This window comes from Salvia hispanica, chromosome 4 (assembly GCF_023119035.1).
Source record: "Salvia hispanica cultivar TCC Black 2014 chromosome 4, UniMelb_Shisp_WGS_1.0, whole genome shotgun sequence".
NCBI lineage: Eukaryota > Viridiplantae > Streptophyta > Magnoliopsida > Lamiales > Lamiaceae > Salvia > Salvia hispanica.
In genome coordinates this window covers 55,353,872-55,375,008 of record NC_062968.1, presented here as the reverse complement: position 1 = coordinate 55,375,008, position 21,137 = coordinate 55,353,872, and the positions used below count along the sequence as shown (strand labels likewise).

The window sequence follows — 21,137 nt, the reverse complement described above, 5'->3', positions numbered from 1 at the left end:
CCGCACCTATTGATAAGTCAAAGCAGCGTATGATTAAATAACGTGTGTCCTATATTATTACAAAGATTAGGAAATATTAAATCTCCAAGACATCGTCTTACAGTAGATAGCAACAAAGACGTGTCTATACTTTAGATCCATTCAATGCTATACCACACCAGTGTCACTAGTCATTCTCAAGGTAAAGACGACTTTCGGATGGACACTGCAACCTTTCACGATAGGTAGCCAAAGCCTATCTAGGTTGTGAAAAAGTTTTACTTCTACAAGGTACCGGTTGGGCCACCTACTGTGATGACCTGTTCCACGACCCAACCTTCAATGTAGAAGACTTAGACTGATTTTACTTTCCGGCGCTTTAATTATATAATTTAATATATAATTAAATACGGTCAATACCCATTAAAGTAAAATACACAGTATGAAGAAAACATTTATTATTCTCATTAAATGAAGAGTGTTTACAATATACAAGCAATTTATCAAATTCAAAATAAACTCGAAAAATGCTTTTTAGTATATATGTTCCAACAGGTGGTTCATCTGCCGAAGGCTCATCTTCGACCTCATTGGCAACCTGCAATGCATATGCCATCATATCCTCAAAACCATACCTCAACGGAGGCTTCACATTTGTCCTCCTAGCTCTGTCAATAGCAATGCTTCTCTGACGAGCTTGTGGATGAACATCCGAACTAGAAGTATCGGCGACTTCAGCAGTAGTGTGTTGATCTTCTCCACCTTGGAGTTGTGATTCACTCACATCGTGAGTGACTTGCAGCTCCACCTGTTCATCAACACCATCCAAATCCTCTGTAGCAATAGACTTCACAGTAGAGTTAAGCATAGAATTTTCATCAAACACCACATTCCGACTGAGAATAATTCTACCCTCTGAAGATGACCAAATTCTGTACCCCTTAACTCCATCTCCATAACCAACAAATACTCCCTTCTTAGCTCTTGGCTCCAATTTACCTTCACTCACATGATAGTAAACAGTACTCCCAAAAACTCTCAACATAGAGTAATCTGCAGGTGAATCAGACCATACCTCGTACGGTGTCTTGCAGTCAATGCCAGTGTGAGGTTCACGATTGATCAGATAACAAGCCGTGTTTATTGCCTCTGCCCAAAACTTCCTAGTCAAACCGGCTTGGAAGAGCATGCATCTTGCTCTCTCCAACAACGTCTGATTCATGCGTTCTGCCACACCATTCTGCTGTGGTGTATGTCTAACGGTGTGATGGCGAACGATCCCTTCACTCCTACAAAACTCATCGAACTCAGACGAACAAAATTCCAGACCGTTATCTGTTCTCAATCGCTTGATCTTCTTCCCAGTCTGGTTTTCAATTAGAGTCTTCCACTCTTTGAACTTCTTGAATGCCTCACCTTTATGCTTCATCATAAACACCCAAGTCATTCTCGAGTAGTCATCAATCATCGACACAAAATAATTGCGTCCTCCAATAGACTCAACACGTGAGGGACCCCAACAATCCATATGAATGTAGTCAAGTGTCCCCTTCGTTCGATGAACACCTTTCTTTGGAAACTTGCTGCGATGAAGCTTTCCCAACACACAGTGTTCGCAGAAATCAAGTTTCTGCACCTTATGGCCCAAAAGAAAATCACGATTCGACATGATTCTCATGCCACGTTCTCCCATATGACCGAGCCTCATATGCCACAGCTTGGTCATATCCTTGGTTGCAACCTCGGATGATGCAATATCAGCAGAATTTGCTACGATGGAACCTCTCAGAACATACAAGGTACCCCGTTTCAAAGCTGTCAGAACCACCTTCGAACCTTTCAAAATACGCATTACTCCACCTTCACCTTTGAAACTGAACCCCTTACTATCAAATGTACTCAGGGATATCAGATTCTTCGTCATCTGTGGAACATGCCTAACATCGTTCAAGGTGCAGAAGACCCCATCATGAGTCCTAATCCTGATTGAGCCGATGCCAACCACCTTGCAGACAGCACTGTTGGCCATGGTAACATTGCCTCCATCTATCTGCTCATAAGTGTTGAAATACTCCATGTGAGGACAGAGATGATATGACGCTCCAGAATCCAAAATCCACACATCATTACAGTGTGGCTGTTCATCCGCAACCAAGGCCAATTCTTCTTCCGAATTTGTGTCATCAGCTTCTGCCACAGTCGCAGAACCGTTAGCATCTTCCTTCTTGCCCAATTTCTTCTTTATCCTTGGACAATCAGCCTTCCAATGCCATGGTTCTTTACAATATCTGCAGATGTCATCTGACTTAGGGCCTTTAGGACCTTTTGAACCTTTTGAGTTGCTTCTTTTGTCCGAATTTCTTCTGTCCTTTACCCGTAACAGATAATCCCGATGGCAGATCTTCTGTGGCTGAACTCGTTGCCTGTTGACGATCCTCTCTGATGTGGAGAGCAGATCGAACATCCTCCAACGAAAGAGTTTCCTTGCCAGTCATAAAAGACTCAACAAAATTTTCGTAAGATTCAGGCAGAGACACAAGCAAAATTAAAGCAGCATCCTCGTCTTCTACTTTAACTTCAACATTACGCAAATCTAGCAAAATTTTATTCAAATTTTCCAGATGATCCCGAAGGGGCGTACCTTCCTGCATGCGTAATCGAAACAAACGTTGCTTCAAGAGCAACTTGTTGGTTAGAGACTTCGTCATGTATAGACTCTCCAACTTCGCCCAAAGAGCAGCAGCCGTCTCCTGATCCGCAACTTCGATGATAACATCGTCAGACAGGCTCAATATGATGGTCGAGTGGGCCTTTTCGTCTAGGATTGTCCACTCCTTATCATCCTCCGTAGCCTTTTTTGTTTTGAGCGGCTCCCACAAACCCAGTTGCTTCAGCAGAGATCGCATCTTGATCTGCCATAAACCAAAACTATTTCTCCCGGTGAATTTGTCAACCTTCACGTTCAGAGCAGACATCTCGATTTACCAGACAAAACCCTCGCAGCGGAATTCAAAACTCTAGTTCGAAAACCAAGGCTCTAGATACCAGTTTGTTATGACAAATAGGGCAATTGTGAATCGAGAAACAAAAGAACGTAAATAGACACAGAATTTACGTGGTTCACCAACGTTGTGTTGGCTACGTCCACGGGCAAAAACGGAGAACAAATTGTATTATGACTGCAGTTTTCAGATACAAATTTATGTGCTCTACTCCATATATATAGACACACATTAGACAGACTGGACCTAGGAAACATAATCCTATCCCAATTAGGAAACCTAATCCTTTACAAATTCAAGGCATACTAACAAGTTTTTTATCTTTCACCTAAATTACTACCATTTTCAATTTTTAATTATCAAATTTTTAGCTCCGATTTGTTTTCACCACTTTAAAGACTAAGTAGAAAACATGTAGTCCAACACCAAATATTAGAATTTTAAGCATACATGAGCAAAGACAATTAATGCTAAAAAAAAAACTAACCTCAAACTAGCACTTCCCGAGAGAAAAGATACGAAAACTAATAAAATCCTAGGAGAAATATGTACAAGAAGAAAAGATACGAAAACTAAACAAATAAAAAAAGAAAGATATTAGAGAAAATTAATGATGTTGCTCGCATGGAGATAAACAAAAGAGACTTTAATTTTGTTAACAGACATCTAAATTTTAAGAAACTAGCTTACATGGAATTAGTAGCTCACAATATGCTCATAATAATTATGCAGCATATCTTTTCTCATATATGCAATACTTATTTATTTTATTTTATTGATACATCAACGCACAAGCACTAAATTAATTTTATTTAATTAATCTGACGACAACTTAATTCATAGTAGTATGTATACTTTCCAGAATAAAACATTGAATATTTAAGAACAGAAAAGTTCAAAACATAAAATATAATAAACAAAATGAACGATAGTACAATTTATAAATTTATAGCAAAAATATATTGTAACTTGATCGAAATACTGTTTTATAACAATTTTTTTTGGGATATTAGCCTCTAATATCATGAAATTTTTAAATAATTTGTTTTTGTCTAACGAACTTTTAAATAGGCATATAATATCATGAACTTTATTCGTGGTTGTTATTTCCCGCCGCGACGGATTCCGCCTACATTAAAATGATATGGATGTTGAATTCGTATACATCATCTATAATAACGAAATCGTGAATCCTGAAGCGTGACCCTAAATCACGAATCTAACTCAACATTCATGTTATTTTAATGTAGCCGGAATCCGCCGCGGTGGAAAAAATGGCACATATTCCTCCACATTCATGTTATTTTAATGTAATGTTATTTTCCAAATTTGTGGAAAAAAAATACTACTAGTAATTTTTTGAAAGTTCCATAATATTAGAGGTTAATATTTTACTAAAATAAAAAATATATAGCAATATAAAATAATTGCATACTGTTTTGAGAGCTTGTGAAAATGGAATATGATCCACTGAAAAATAACAAAACCTACAATTATTGGATTTAATAAATAATTTTTATATCATGATTGTAAAATACAATATACTACTCTACTAAGTACTCCCTCCATTTCGCCATAGTTGAGTCATTTTACCATTTCGGGAAGTTTCTTCATAGTTGAGTCATTTCCATATTTGGTACTCCCTCCGTTCTTTTATAGTTGAGTCGTTTTTCCATTTCGGGAAGTTCCCTCATAGTTGAGTCATTTCCATATATAGTAACTTTGTCCTCTCTCTTACTTTACTCTCTCTACTTTATTCACTTTTTACTTTATTCTCTCTATCTTTTTCTCTTTCTTACTTTTTCATCTATTTATTTAACACACTCAACATTCATTTCTTAAACTCCGTGCCGAAAAGTTCCGCCTCAACTATGAGGGAACGGAGGAAGTAACTTTTTTCTCTTTCTTACTTTACTCTCTATTACTTTATTCTCTCTATTTTATTCACTTTATACTTTATTCTCTCTACATTTTTCTCTCTCTTACTTTTTTATCTATTTATTTAACACACCCAACATTTATTTCTAAAATTCCGTGCCCAAAAGTTCCGCCTCAACTATAGCGAAACGGAGGAATTATTGCATAAAAGCAGCTGTGGGTGACCGGAATTGATTCAATAAAGAAATGGTGTAAAAAATGAAAGAACAAAAGAATACGAAGCGACGTGTAGTTAATATTTTAATGTTATTCCAACTTGCAATATCTCTCACTAAATTTTGACGCGTTTGATATGTAAATGGATGCGTTTTAACCAGTGTTTTAAAAATCGGACCGGACCGGCCGGTTCGACCGGTCCGACCGCGAACCGGTGGATAGTCTGGTCCGGTTTACCTATTTAAACCAGTGTGAGGTTGAGCCGCTGAGAACCGTTTGAACCGGCCGGTCGTACCGGTCTGGCCGGAAACCGGAAACCGGTTTTTTGTTTTTTGTGCACAAAATTTTAAAAACTTTTTTCTCTTTCTTACTTTACTCTCTATTACTTTATTCTCTCTATTTTATGAGAACCGTTTGAACCGGCCGGTCGTACCGGTCTGGCCGGAAACCGGAAACCGGTTTTTTGTTTTTTGTGCACAAAATTTTAAAAACTTGTTGTTGATGGGGCTTGAACTCATGACCTCCACTCTAATTAGCAAGAGCTTAACCACTCCACCACAAGCCCCATATGTGAAAACAAGAATATTAAATAATCTTATACATAAAATATTATTATTTTTATTTAAACAAACTAATAATTCATTTATTTTATATTTTTTATGTAATTATTTTATTATGATACATATAATTATCATCCTCTAAATTTAATTTCTACTTTACTAGTTACTAATATATTATTGATCATATTTTATCATTTAATAAATTGGATATTAAATTTTGCATTATATATTGAATTATATATATTTGTAATAGTAAAACGGTTCGACCAAATCTTTCACTTTTGATATTTTTATAAGTCAACAAATTTCATTTACTAAATTTGTAATATATATTTATTTTTGTGACCCAAATCTTTCATTTTTGATATTTTTCTAAGACTATTTTTATTTTTTGTTCACACATTTTATTATATGTATTTAATAATATATAATATATATGTTTATTATATATTCCGGTTCAACCAGTGGTTCGACCAATGAACCGGTTGAACCAGTGAACCAGTAGCGACGCCGGTTCGCTTGCCGGTTCGGTTTTTAAAACATTGGTTTTAACCCACCGTAGGGCCTGCTGTGATTTTAAACACAGTAGGGGATCCTCTACCAGAACTTTTGTGTCTTTGGAATCTAGTTCTTGTTCCTATGTTCCACAAAAAAATGGCGCATATTCCTCCACCTAAAAACACCTACTCCCACAAATGTATAACTTCACCTAATTTTTAAATGGGTAAATTGTCAATAAATTCTTAAACTTTTGTTAAATTCTAGTCATCGAGCTATTGATTTGTTCTGATTTTATAAGTAATCGGTATTTCAATATTAAAATAATTTGATGATTTACTTACGTGACACTATCGACATTAACCAAAATGACACCATTTTAATTCATGCTAAATTAATTAATTTCATTTGTTGAATTAGAGTTTATATTACTCGTGTAAGCACTAAATCTTGATTATTATAAAATCAGAATAAATAATACCAGGTACTTAGTAATTTGTTGATTTACAATTTGGTAGTTTATAGTTGGTGGTGATTGTGATTAGAGATCTCAAGTAGCCCGGCCCGGACCCACTGAGGCCCGTCTATATTAAGGCCCTGCCCGGCCAAAACTAATGTCTGAAGCGGATGGGGCTGGGCTGGGCCATTTTTAATTTTGCTAAGCCTGGCCGGGCCCAGGCCCACTTGCCATATGGGCCCGGGCGGGGTCGGGGCGGGCTGAGCTGGGCTGTTTAAATTTTTTGTTTAAGTATTTTAAAGATATCCTAAAATGTATTATATGCAAAAATAAACATATAACTTGTATTTTTATATCTTGTTAACTAGATCTAAATTTAATAATGTGTTTAAGTTCATTTATTGACTTTGTATCAACAATATTTTTCATGTTCTTTATTTTATTTAAAAGTAAGTGTATAACTAAAGGAATAACCAATATTGTTAGTTTTGTTAGTACATGTTAACATATAGGTTGATGTTTCATTTTTAAAGCTACAAGTATTATGAACTAACTAACAAATTTAAAGAATTTTATAATTACCATCATATATAAATGTTTGAATACGTAATATTCTTAAAGTTAAACACCAAAATCATTTTTTTTACAACTTGAATAAAAAAAATTATATAAAAAAATTAGATGTATCGAGATTGAATGTTTCATTCATGATTTAGTTGGAAACTTATATTGATATTAAATTATTACTATTTGACTCCATTCGGAGACATCCAAAATATTGGAATGATATAGACAAAAATAACATGTCTCGTGCACAAGATGATATGCATAAATAGAAAAAGATACTATTATTAGTTATTAATCACATATTACATTAAAAAAAAACTAATTATAGAAGGTGGGCCTTTGATGGGTTCAGGCATGGGTTTACAAAAATGCCTGATTGGAGCCTATCTCAACTGATGAGCCCTACCCAGGCCGCTTCGTTTCGTTGGCAGGCCTGGGCCGAGCTGGGCCGCGCCAGTCCGGCCCAATTGACAACTCAAATTGTGATTGTGATGGTGATAGTGGTGGAAACCAGAATGGATTTGGGAGTCATGTGCACCGGGTCATATTCTAATGCTTATAGCACCCTAATCCAAAATCAAGACCAAATCTCCACCCTTTGATTTTAAAATGAGTGGATGAGATTAAATCTTACGAATCTCAATAAATAGTAGACAAAATATCAACAAAAGGGTAATATCGTCATTATGTTATCATATGATAATTTTCGTGAATGTTTTTTTATATCAACATAGTGTATTACAAATATCAACAATATGGCATAAGAATATCAACACTAGTACAAGAAAATATCAACATATATCCATTTAGATTTTTACATGGTTTTATTGAGATTTTTTGATGTATTTGTTGATAAAAATTTGGTTATCAATATTTATGAAAACTAAAATAAAAAAGATCAAATTTCATCATCCGAACGTCGTTGAAACATATGCAATTGGATCTCGTTGGAATCCTTATAAAATTATCTTTAATTTGATATATTTTTTGCGAAAAAATAATTTAAATCGAGAGAGTTACGTAAATTTAAAGTTTTAAGATGATTTTAATGAAAGGGAATTGACATTAATACCCTCTAATTTTATTTATTAATATTCTTAATTAAAAATATAATCCATGTGACATTATTTCAACCAGCTAACATTAAATCTTCTAATCTAATAGCTAAGATTTAGTCTTAATTTGGAATTGATAATTAGTTCGCAATTGATCGCTCTCCATTTGCACCCCCGTAACTTTAGATTTATGGAATCCTATACAAAGGATTTTAGGCCAGCCAAACATTGCCTGTTTTTTAAGAATAATCCACTCAAACATTAACCTTCTTTACTAGAGTTTTTAACTATTTATTTTAAATTTTCTTATTTAATGACTACTATTACGCAACAAAAATATCAGAAAATAGAAAAATAATTTCTTTCTACAATTAGGAGGTTAACAACGGAACAAATAACGATTTGATGAATTTGGTAGTGAAAAATAGTGTAAAGAAAGGACTCGAAACACATCTAATTTATAAATTAAAAAATAAATAAAAGGGTTGATATTCACATGGTCTTATCAAATTCACAACCATGTGCCAATTATTGCATTCTGTTACTAATAATTTAATTAGGCTTACGTTCATTTCATTTTTCGTAGGTAAACAGTAAATTCGTCAAATTTGAAGTGTTTCTCTGGTATATATTTTCTAGCATACTATTTTTGTTCCACAATAGAAGCCAAATTTAGTATGGGATTGAATTTTATAAAAAAAGTTGGGTTGAATAAGTCAGTAGACTATGAGTTCCACTTATACAGACAGTATTAATTTTATAATAAAATGTAAATAGAATAAGTTGATAGAATATGAGACCTAAGTATCATTTATTGTAAAAGTGAAATGTAACTCTAATTATAGGACAAACCGAGTCCATAAAATGTGAATCTAATTATGAGAAGGATCGAAATGACAAAATGTGAATCTTATTATGGGACGGAGGTAGTACTCGCCTCTGATTTGATTTAAAGATGATTTCACGTATATAACTAACATTTAACTTAATATACTAGTTGATGATTTTTTTATATACCAAACTTTTATATGATTGACCTTTTTTTTTTGCTTAACCTTTTAGTTTCCCGAAAATTTTGCCTATTTCTAAATTGACAAAATGCATTATTATTGCAATAGTTCATTTGCAAAACATGGATAAATCTTTGGTCAAGGTTGTTTCTTAGTGACTGATCCAAATATTTATAGTTCATTATTAGTGCAGTGTAAGAGTCAGCCATTTTTAAAAATTGGTGTAGGTAAATGACAAAGACTTTGGTGCGTGCAACCCTCCTCTGTGAGTCCTCTCCACTTCTCCTCGACAACCGTCGCCGCCTCCAGACCGTGTACGTGCGCACACACGGTAGACTAACTCTATATAATTATACAGTTTTCTACATTATTTAAAGCCCACTCCGTGCAAATCCAATATAATTTGCTAGGCCCAATTTGTTTTCAAGAAAAAAAATAACCAGTAAGCCCAAATTTGTTGCACCTAAAATAGCCTTATCAAAATCAAATCCAAATCCAAATCCAAATCCAAATCTAAAAATAGGACCCAAATATTTTTCGATTTCAAAAAGTAGTTGATGATATAGAAGGACAAACTCAAGGAATGAATTTTTAATAAAAAACCAAAAGTTCGATACATTATTAAAACAATTTAAAGGTCGTTTAACAGTAGTTCCTCCATGTGGAGTATTTTTGCCTTTTTGGTACCTTCTATAATAGTGGAGTCATTTCTCTTTTTAATAAATGTTAACACATTTATTCTCACATATTCTACTCGCTATTCTTTCTTCATCTTTCTACATTTTTCATTTCATACTTTGTTCTTCCTTTACTTAACTCACTTAACACAATATTTTTTAAATTGCATATGGAAAAGAAATGCCTCCACTACTGCAAAACGAAGAGAGTAACAAAGTTCGAAATTTGAGGCTTAAATAACAAATTTCTTTCAAAAACTATTTTTAATGGTAAAAGATCTTAACTAAGTAGAGTAGCAGTTTCAAAAAAATTGACGCTTTATAGTTTATTCCAACGATGATATTTACATATGCAGACATTGGTGCTCACGACGAGGAGACATGTAGGGTAAGATAAAGCCATTGAATTTGATGGTCACCTTAAAGGTGGAAAGATATATTTTTTTTTATATTAATACTACAATATTGTTATTATTATTGTAAACTTTTAATTGTGCCTTAAGATTTGTGAGTGGTTCGAATGCATCAATTACTGATATTTTCCTTAAAAACTTTTTAGCTATATAAATAAACACCATTGAGTAAATTACTAATTCGTTCTATGATAAATCAAAATAATGTACTACATAATAACATCTAAAATTGAAAGGCGAATAAATCATTGGAATTTGCAACAGTCCAACTTGGAACTTTTCCTCAATTGACAAAACATATATTTTAAATTTATAAATCGAATTAAAGTTTGGTGCAAATCAATGGTTGGAGGGTCATTTTAAAATTTATAAATTTGCCTCCCAAAAACAATTCGAATTGTTATTATTCATAAGGAGATTTGGTTTACTAACTTCCTTTCAACACTTATCCTAAATAAGAGTTTTGTTAATTAATCGATGATATTTTTTGAAAATTACTAATAAATTAAGAAATCCGGTATCAATTTTTTTTTGGTAAATAAATCCGGTATCAAATTTAACAAATCTAGATGTGCATATTAGATCGTCTCTTTCACAGCAAGTGTTAACTTCATGTCCACTTTAATTTTTTCTTTTCTAATTAAAATACATACAATTTCATTTTATAATAAAAATTACAAACCCGAGAATTCGTTTTATACAACATATATGATTTCAACGAGAATAGTATAAGAAATTTGAACCCAAAATCACAATTCGTTTTACACGTGACTGAATAATGACCTAAAGATTGAAAATGATTCCTAATTTTTAATTATAAATTATATTTTTAATTTAGTCAATTATATATAGAGAGAGTAATGTGTTTAACTGAGAACCTATATTTAAAATGAGAACGAAGAATAAATGACAATTAACAATCCTTCGATCATGAAGGTTTACGACCTCGACACTTCCCACGGAGGGCCTGAACCACCGTTCGAGCCGCGTGCCTCAGCCACGGCTTGTTTCAAGTGACCAACCAAGGCGTCCATATGGAGCTCATAAATTCAGTGTATGATCATGTGAGTTTCTTCTTTAATCTCCCAATTGATGCCAAAATGAGAGTTCAGAGGCATCGAGGCACCTTTTCGGGGTATTCGTTTGCAAATGCAGATCGATTCTCTTTGAATCTGCCATGGAAAGAGATTTTTTCTTGCATTTTTGGTGAAGGTGGTGATGATTCTGAGATGCCCTTTAATTTTTCCGAATCCGCATTAGGTCAAGAATTTGAGAAAAGGGAGTTTATTTTCATTGATTATTGTTGTTCTTGGTTAATTTCTTGATGTGTGTGTGTGTGTGTCTGTGTGAAATTTGCATGTTTGATATGTTTTGTCTTCTATTATGCTCAATGTTGTTACTATTTTGTTTGTTTTGGAAAGTATATACTATACAATAATACAAATACCTTCACTATGTGAGGTGTGTGTTTTCTTGATTTATTGTGTGTGTGTGATATAAGCATGGTCAATGTCTCAATGATGTTATCTTGTTCTTCACTATGTAAGGTGTGTGTTTCCTTAGATTTGATGATTTGGGAGTTAATCAATTGTATGAAAAAATTGATCTTTACTATGACCTAAATATTATGTACGACTACATATTTTATTACTATTATTTTTTAAATTATGCTTTATTTTGTTGCAGATTGGATTTCCAAAAATATTGTGATGCCATGAAAAAATTGTCTGTAACCATAATGGAAATATTGGGGATGAGTTTGGGGGTTGATAAACAATATTACAAAGATTTTTTTGAAGATGGTAGCTCTATTTTGAGATGCAACTTCTACCCTCCATGCCAAGAACGAGGCCAAACCCTTTGAAATATAGGGTGTTGACCGTGAATGAGAATTTGGGCTAGATTTGTTCAATTCCAGCCCGTTACCTCCATTCCCAATTGAAGTTCCGCCGCCTCCTCCCATCCTTGCAAACGCCGCCTCTCCTACTACCTCCTCTCCACGTCTGCCGCCCCCTCCGTTCCGGGAGTCTCCATCTCCGGCTCTCACGCGAGGATTGGTGGCCTCACGGTTGCCTCCTCCCGTCGGAAACAATCCACCGCCGCTGCCATTGTCCACCCCGATTGCCAGTCGGGCTTTCGCCTTTTGATTTTCGTCCGACCATTCGGGAAATCCAACCAAGAGAAAACACGATTCTCTGGTATGTTTCTGTTTACCTCAATGAGAGCACCATAGCAGGATTTGTCCGATTTGAATCCTCCTCCCCTGCGGTTGGGTCCGGCGGCGCGTGGCGGTGGTTGTTGGTTGACGTGCTGCTGCTGCTGGGGTTGGTTTCGGGCAGTGAATCCTAACCCCACTCCGCCTGATGATGAGTCGTCGCTAGCTGCTCCGGCCGGGGAATCTGAGTTTGCTGCCGGCGGCATGATTTTGAGCCGGGTAGCTTCTCGTTTCACTCGCCCGTACTGAGGGCAGAGGATGCTCTTTGAGGATGTCGCACCGGATTCCGTCGTATCGTTCGTTCAGTCCGGTGAGAAACTTGAACAGACGTCTTGTTCATATGTATGTTCGGAATTGCCCGACTCCTTTGTCACATTAATCAATCGGGCGATTCTCGCATCGATCTATCTCGATCCAGATCCCATGGAGACGACGCCAGTAAGTTTCGAGTCCTTGCTCTATCTTACTCGCTCTTTCCTCCAAGTCGTATAACAGGTACGGATCAGCGGTGCTCGCAAACGTGATAGACAAGCTCTCCCACAGGGCTTTTGTAGTTTGGTGGTGTGCGAAGTCGACGACAGTATCAGTTTCGATATTGTCGATTATCCATGAGAACACGATCATGTCGGTCTCTTCCCATTCGGTGTAGCCTTTCGCCCCTGGTTGGAGGCGCAGGTATACCGGTGAGGTGCCGAAGGGCTCATCTGCCAACAACGACTATCCTCATTAGTTTTTGCCAGAGTGGGTAGTTGTTTCCATTGAGTTTGACCGCCAGAGTAACGTTCTTACTCATTCTCAATTTTGAATCGTTGTTGTTGTTGGGTTTCTCTTCATCGTCTGAATGATCTGCCATGGCTGAGATTTGGTATTCTCAGGCAGTGATGAACCTTATTCTGAGCCTTTCTCTGATGCCATGTTGAATTATGTATTTCTAATATATTCAACTGTGTTGTGAATTGTGAGGAATTTACACGCCTAAATAGGCTAGAGATTAATACATAAGGAAAGATTTACCCTACCCTAGCTACAAATCAGGAAAAATATTCACTAAAATCAATCTTCAATTAATCTCGTGATTTCTTCCAATCTCCTTGATTTATTTCTAACAACAAGTATAGATTCTGTGGACAGAATAAGTAGAAGAAAAGGAAATAAAACAAATTTACCTCAAACAACATCCCACAACACAGCCAGATGATCCTTCTATTCTCAAATGAGAAGGAAAGACTGTTTTAGCAGCCTCCTACCAAAGTTAGACATTGAATATTATTATACTAGAAAACCAATATTTCATGATTAAATAAGAACAACTACCTCCAAATCTGCCACGGTTACATAGATGCTTTCTTCTTCTTCATCGGACCAAGTCAACTTCAACCAATCTTCACTATGATCTTTCAACAGCTCATCCCTTTTCTTGCTTGCAATCTGCTCCGGTAAAACCCGGAGTCAATCTAGCTATTTTTAGAAGATCTATAACACCTTGAAGTCTAAAATTCCTTGTTTGCATAGAGAGAAATTCAATCCGGGCAGCTTCATTATGAACACCTAACGCAATTTCCAGCCTCAATGCAGGTTCCACGGCGTCTGGTCTATTCGCTACTCCAATCACAAGTACATAGCCTGGTCAGCTATTAGAGCTTGCTGAAGTCGCATCATTGCCAGCAGGTTCTAAAGGCACGTGTGATTCATCCATGCTAGTCATCAACTGTGTCACGATGCGTTTCCCCATTTCCCTCTGTAAGTTATCCCTTTTTGAAGCAATTGCATCAATTTCATCAATGAAGACTATAGATGGTGCTGTCCTGTATGCTTTTCGGAACAACTCCCTTATGCTCCATTCCAATTCACCTAAATATAGCAAACAAAATGAAAGTTTAACATATGTAAACATGATTTCATACCAGACAAGACAACAATTCAGTGGCACCAATTTTGTAAAATGGCACTCCCGTCTTATTGGCGATGGCATTGTTTGATTCATGAAATTCAACCCTTCAACAACTCAACCCTAGATGGAATAATTAGTCATAGCTAATCCCTTATAACTAAAATAATAATCTCACAACTCAATACTAAATGATATCTTGGTATTATTTTATCTTGCAAACCTAACACTATCTAATAGTATTAATTTGATTCCATGCTTTTTAAAATTCACAAATCAAAACCAAGAGACATGATAACAATTTTTAAATAGAGTTTTACCTTCTTCTGGTGTGGAGGCGTGAAACTGGAGTGCTTGGAGGATGGACGGCGTTGTTGAGAGATTCATGGTTTGATACGATTTTATATTTTCTACAAAAGCCCGTGAAAATCTCCAAGGCCCAGGAATCCAGTCCGGATCACCTAATACTTTTCCTACGACCCCTCACAAACATAAAATATGATGGTGGGTCCATTACTCATGTTTGTGAGAGGTGGAATAGGAAATGTCGTAGGAAAAGTATTAGGTGATCCGGACCGACAAGAATCTATTAGGCCGTGCCGGATTTTGGTAGGAAAATACACTGTTGAAGTAAGAAAACGCAAAAATTCTTTTACTACCCTTCTCCTTAAACGTCTCTCTCTCATTGCAATTAACATATCTCTCTACCCTTGTTTTCATTGCAATTAAGAATCTATGGGCACACTGTTTTTGTTCGAATTTGATTTTTATGCTTGTGAGAGAAACATTTTTTCAACCAAATCCCTTCCGATTCACCTAGAAAGATTCATGTCAAAAACAATGTACATGAGCATGTACATTGTTCATTCATCAAATTCACCTCCTTCATACTTATTCACATTTTTGCTATCATCCTTATTGACACCATGACCTAATTTAGATTGCTCATTCATCAAATTCACCTCCTTCATACCCTTTTATGCACCACTTCTAGCTCAATAGACTCCTTATTAACAGCTCTTCCCACCCCAAGTTTCTTCGATTTCCGACGCGAACCCTCCCTCAACATCGACTTCATCAAATCAAACTCCGACTCAACCTTCGACGCCTCTTCATTAGAAGAACCGAAGCCTCCAGAAGAGTAAGACGACGCGAGCGAGGACAATGAGCAGCCGTCGATCGTGTGTTCCGCTTCAATTTGCTCTTTATCGTCTATCTTCCTTCGTTTGATCACGATTGGAGTATCGCCGTCGTCGTTTGAGTGGTCCATGTCCGCAATCACTCTTTCCACCTGCTTCGTGAACGGACGGAGCTTGTAGCGGGAGTATTGCGGGTAGGAGGAGCGGGGTGGTCCACCAGCTCGTCGACGGTCGAGTAGCTTTTCCCCGCGGATTCAATGTGGCGGCGGAGAATTCGGTCATTGTTCGAATGCGGTTTCCCAGAGCTGCAACCGCCGCGTCGCCTTCCCATATCGGTGGCTGCTGGAGCAAAGGGGATAAATTAGAATTAGGGAATTAGATTTGAACAATGTACATGAGCATGTTTACTAAGGGGCGTTCGGTTTGCAGGATTGCATCCGGGATTAAATTCGTAGTGTTCATAGTGTGTTTGATTCATGAAATTCAACCCTTCAACAACTCAACCCTAGATGGAATAATTAGTCATAGCTAATCCCTTATAACTAAAATAATAATCTCACAACTCAATACTAAATGATATCTTGGTATTATTTTATCTTGCAAACCTAACACTATCTAATAGTATTAATTTGATTCCATGCTTTTTAAAATTCACAAATCAAAACCAAGAGACATGATAACAATTTTTAAATAGAGTTTTACCTTCTTCTGGTGTGGAGGCGTGAAACTGGAGTGCTTGGAGGATGGACGGCGTTGTTGAGAGATTCATGGTTTGATACGATTTTATATTTTCTACAAAAGCCCGTGAAAATCTCCAAGGCCCAGGAATCCAGTCCGGATCACCTAATACTTTTCCTACGACCCCTCACAAACATAAAATATGATGGTGGGTCCATTACTCATGTTTGTGAGAGGTGGAATAGGAAATGTCGTAGGAAAAGTATTAGGTGATCCGGACCGACAAGAATCTATTAGGCCGTGCCGGATTTTGGTAGGAAAATACACTGTTGAAGTAAGAAAACGCAAAAATTCTTTTACTACCCTTCTCCTTAAACGTCTCTCTCTCATTGCAATTAACATATCTCTCTACCCTTGTTTTCATTGCAATTAAGAATCTATGGGCACACTGTTTTTGTTCGAATTTGATTTTTATGCTTGTGAGAGAAACATTTTTTCAACCAAATCCCTTCCGATTCACCTAGAAAGATTCATGTCAAAAACAATGTACATGAGCATGTACATTGTTCATTCATCAAATTCACCTCCTTCATACTTATTCACATTTTTGCTATCATCCTTATTGACACCATGACCTAATTTAGATTGCTCATTCATCAAATTCACCTCCTTCATACCCTTTTATGCACCACTTCTAGCTCAATAGACTCCTTATTAACAGCTCTTCCCACCCCAAGTTTCTTCGATTTCCGACGCGAACCCTCCCTCAACATCGACTTCATCAAATCAAACTCCGACTCAACCTTCGACGCCTCTTCATTAGAAGAACCGAAGCCTCCAGAAGAGTAAGACGACGCGAGCGAGGACAATGAGCAGCCGTCGATCGTGTGTTCCGCTTCAATTTGCTCTTTATCGTCTATCTTCCTTCGTTTGATCACGATTGGAGTATCGCCGTCGTCGTTTGAGTGGTCCATGTCCGCAATCACTCTTTCCACCTGCTTCGTGAACGGACGGAGCTTGTAGCGGGAGTATTGCGGGTAGGAGGAGCGGGGTGGTCCACCAGCTCGTCGACGGTCGAGTAGCTTTTCCCCGCGGATTCAATGTGGCGGCGGAGAATTCGGTCATTGTTCGAATGCGGTTTCCCAGAGCTGCAACCGCCGCGTCGCCTTCCCATATCGGTGGCTGCTGGAGCAAAGGGGATAAATTAGAATTAGGGAATTAGATTTGAACAATGTACATGAGCATGTTTACTAAGGGGCGTTCGGTTTGCAGGATTGCATCCGGGATTAAATTCGTAGTGTTCATAGTGTGTTTGATTCATGAAATTCAACCCTTCAACAACTCAACCCTAGATGGAATAATTAGTCATAGCTAATCCCTTATAACTAAAATAATAATCTCACAACTCAATACTAAATGATATCTTGGTATTATTTTATCTTGCAAACCTAACACTATCTAATAGTATTAATTTGATTCCATGCTTTTTAAAATTCACAAATCAAAACCAAGAGACATGATAACAATTTTTAAATAGAGTTTTACCTTCTTCTGGTGTGGAGGCGTGAAACTGGAGTGCTTGGAGGATGGACGGCGTTGTTGAGAGATTCATGGTTTGATACGATTTTATATTTTCTACAAAAGCCCGTGAAAATCTCCAAGGCCCAGGAATCCAGTCCGGATCACCTAATACTTTTCCTACGACCCCTCACAAACATAAAATATGATGGTGGGTCCATTACTCATGTTTGTGAGAGGTGGAATAGGAAATGTCGTAGGAAAAGTATTAGGTGATCCGGACCGACAAGAATCTATTAGGCCGTGCCGGATTTTGGTAGGAAAATACACTGTTGAAGTAAGAAAACGCAAAAATTCTTTTACTACCCTTCTCCTTAAACGTCTCTCTCTCATTGCAATTAACATATCTCTCTACCCTTGTTTTCATTGCAATTAAGAATCTATGGGCACACTGTTTTTGTTCGAATTTGATTTTTATGCTTGTGAGAGAAACATTTTTTCAACCAAATCCCTTCCGATTCACCTAGAAAGATTCATGTCAAAAACAATGTACATGAGCATGTACATTGTTCATTCATCAAATTCACCTCCTTCATACTTATTCACATTTTTGCTATCATCCTTATTGACACCATGACCTAATTTAGATTGCTCATTCATCAAATTCACCTCCTTCATACCCTTTTATGCACCACTTCTAGCTCAATAGACTCCTTATTAACAGCTCTTCCCACCCCAAGTTTCTTCGATTTCCGACGCGAACCCTCCCTCAACATCGACTTCATCAAATCAAACTCCGACTCAACCTTCGACGCCTCTTCATTAGAAGAACCGAAGCCTCCAGAAGAGTAAGACGACGCGAGCGAGGACAATGAGCAGCCGTCGATCGTGTGTTCCGCTTCAATTTGCTCTTTATCGTCTATCTTCCTTCGTTTGATCACGATTGGAGTATCGCCGTCGTCGTTTGAGTGGTCCATGTCCGCAATCACTCTTTCCACCTGCTTCGTGAACGGACGGAGCTTGTAGCGGGAGTATTGCGGGTAGGAGGAGCGGGGTGGTCCACCAGCTCGTCGACGGTCGAGTAGCTTTTCCCCGCGGATTCAATGTGGCGGCGGAGAATTCGGTCATTGTTCGAATGCGGTTTCCCAGAGCTGCAACCGCCGCGTCGCCTTCCCATATCGGTGGCTGCTGGAGCAAAGGGGATAAATTAGAATTAGGGAATTAGATTTGAACAATGTACATGAGCATGTTTACTAAGGGGCGTTCGGTTTGCAGGATTGCATCCGGGATTAAATTCGTAGTGTTCATAGTGTGTTTGATTCATGAAATTCAACCCTTCAACAACTCAACCCTAGATGGAATAATTAGTCATAGCTAATCCCTTATAACTAAAATAATAATCTCACAACTCAATACTAAATGATATCTTGGTATTATTTTATCTTGCAAACCTAACACTATCTAATAGTATTAATTTGATTCCATGCTTTTTAAAATTCACAAATCAAAACCAAGAGACATGATAACAATTTTTAAATAGAGTTTTACCTTCTTCTGGTGTGGAGGCGTGAAACTGGAGTGCTTGGAGGATGGACGGCGTTGTTGAGAGATTCATGGTTTGATACGATTTTATATTTTCTACAAAAGCCCGTGAAAATCTCCAAGGCCCAGGAATCCAGTCCGGATCACCTAATACTTTTCCTACGACCCCTCACAAACATAAAATATGATGGTGGGTCCATTACTCATGTTTGTGAGAGGTGGAATAGGAAATGTCGTAGGAAAAGTATTAGGTGATCCGGACCGACAAGAATCTATTAGGCCGTGCCGGATTTTGGTAGGAAAATACACTGTTGAAGTAAGAAAACGCAAAAATTCTTTTACTACCCTTCTCCTTAAACGTCTCTCTCTCATTGCAATTAACATATCTCTCTACCCTTGTTTTCATTGCAATTAAGAATCTATGGGCACACTGTTTTTGTTCGAATTTGATTTTTATGCTTGTGAGAGAAACATTTTTTCAACCAAAAAATCGCGTAACTGAAAAAGACTTAATTCAAGACTTTTGCTTAGTTTGATTACTGTTTGAAGCATAAGAAGTTTTGCAAGTTGCAATTATGATTATTTAATCTGGCCTACCATATAATGCTGATGTCGTAGATCATTACAATATAATTTCGTCAATACTCGAAAAAGGAAGTATGCAGAAGAAACAACTATTCAATAGTCAAGGTGACATAAGCGAATCAAGTAGTTAATATATTTTTGATGAAATATGGAGTATAAAAATAACCAAGCAAGTGTCATTAACCGCAAACAAGATACGAAACGAAAGAGAAGTGTGGTGGCATACCTGCTGAATCTGCAGCTCTTGAAACGAGCTGCTCGACTAGGAACTTTGCTGGATCACCAGAAGGGTTCCTTAGCATGTAGAAATGCACAAGATTCACGACTTCATTATTGCTGAAGAAGTCGAACAAGCCATCACTCCCGAGCACAACGAAGTGATCAGAGTCTGATACTTCGTGTGCGACGACAGAAGGTTCAACAGATACATAAGGAGGACTTATGAGATCACGGACTCTAAGAATACCCATCAAAGCATCATTCATGTCTTTCTGCAGGAAACACGAGTTGAATGAGCGAAGAGGGTAAGTCGACTCTACATAGTATAAGCCATTAAACGAATTAGATTGTGCAAAGTCGTACCTTTTTCAAGTAACCAACCCCAAAAGCCCTTGTAACCTTTAGTTTTCCTTTTACTTTTCCAGCCACAAGTGTAGAAGGGTCATTGGGATGCTCATTCAGAACTCGGATTCTTTCATCCTCGTTGTCGACAGTATGACTATCGGTGAGCTGGACAGCTCGGAGCCCCTCACTGTCCCTCGCCTCATTCCCCTTATTATAGGTAGCCAACACCGCTCGACTATCACCAAGATTGAGCAAGTACAAGTTTTTCCCGTGAAGTAGAGCAAGCAACACACAAGATCCTATAGATACTAGATCGGGACGGTCATCCATTTCCTGTTCAACCATGTAAAGAAACTCACTTTCCGCTTGATTGAGCGCGCGTTGAAGGCTGCTAAGCACGCTCTGCTTGAAACATTCATCAGCGCCTTTCGACAAACCCTGATCCAGATCCCATTCTAGCAAGTTGAGGTGAGCAGTGATTGTCTCATACAACGTTCCTGCCAGAAAATCAGCTGCATCCCTTCCATTAAAGCCGTCATAGATACCACAAAAAAGCCAACCGTTCTCTTCAGAGCAAACAGCTTGAACTCTATCCTCGCCAGCTGCACCTCCAGCAATTTGCAATTCCATTGCATTGAGAAAGCTTTCACTTCTCGAAGGAGCGCTCATGGACTTGAGCGAAAAGGACTCATAATC

General features: G+C 37.4%; 1 protein-coding gene across 1 annotated transcript in view; it reads right to left on the bottom strand.

The window, feature by feature from the left end:
• The window catches only part of LOC125221441 (probable protein phosphatase 2C 40), a gene marked incomplete at its 5' end in the record, with an annotated part of 52,014 nt that extends 30,880 nt beyond the window's left edge, over positions 1-21,134 (bottom strand). The window contains 2 exon segments of the mRNA XM_048123561.1: positions 20,104-20,368; positions 20,460-21,134. Coding sequence (XP_047979518.1) covers positions 20,104-20,368; positions 20,460-21,134 — 940 coding nt within the window.
• Positions 21,135-21,137: the final 3 nt, after the last annotated feature.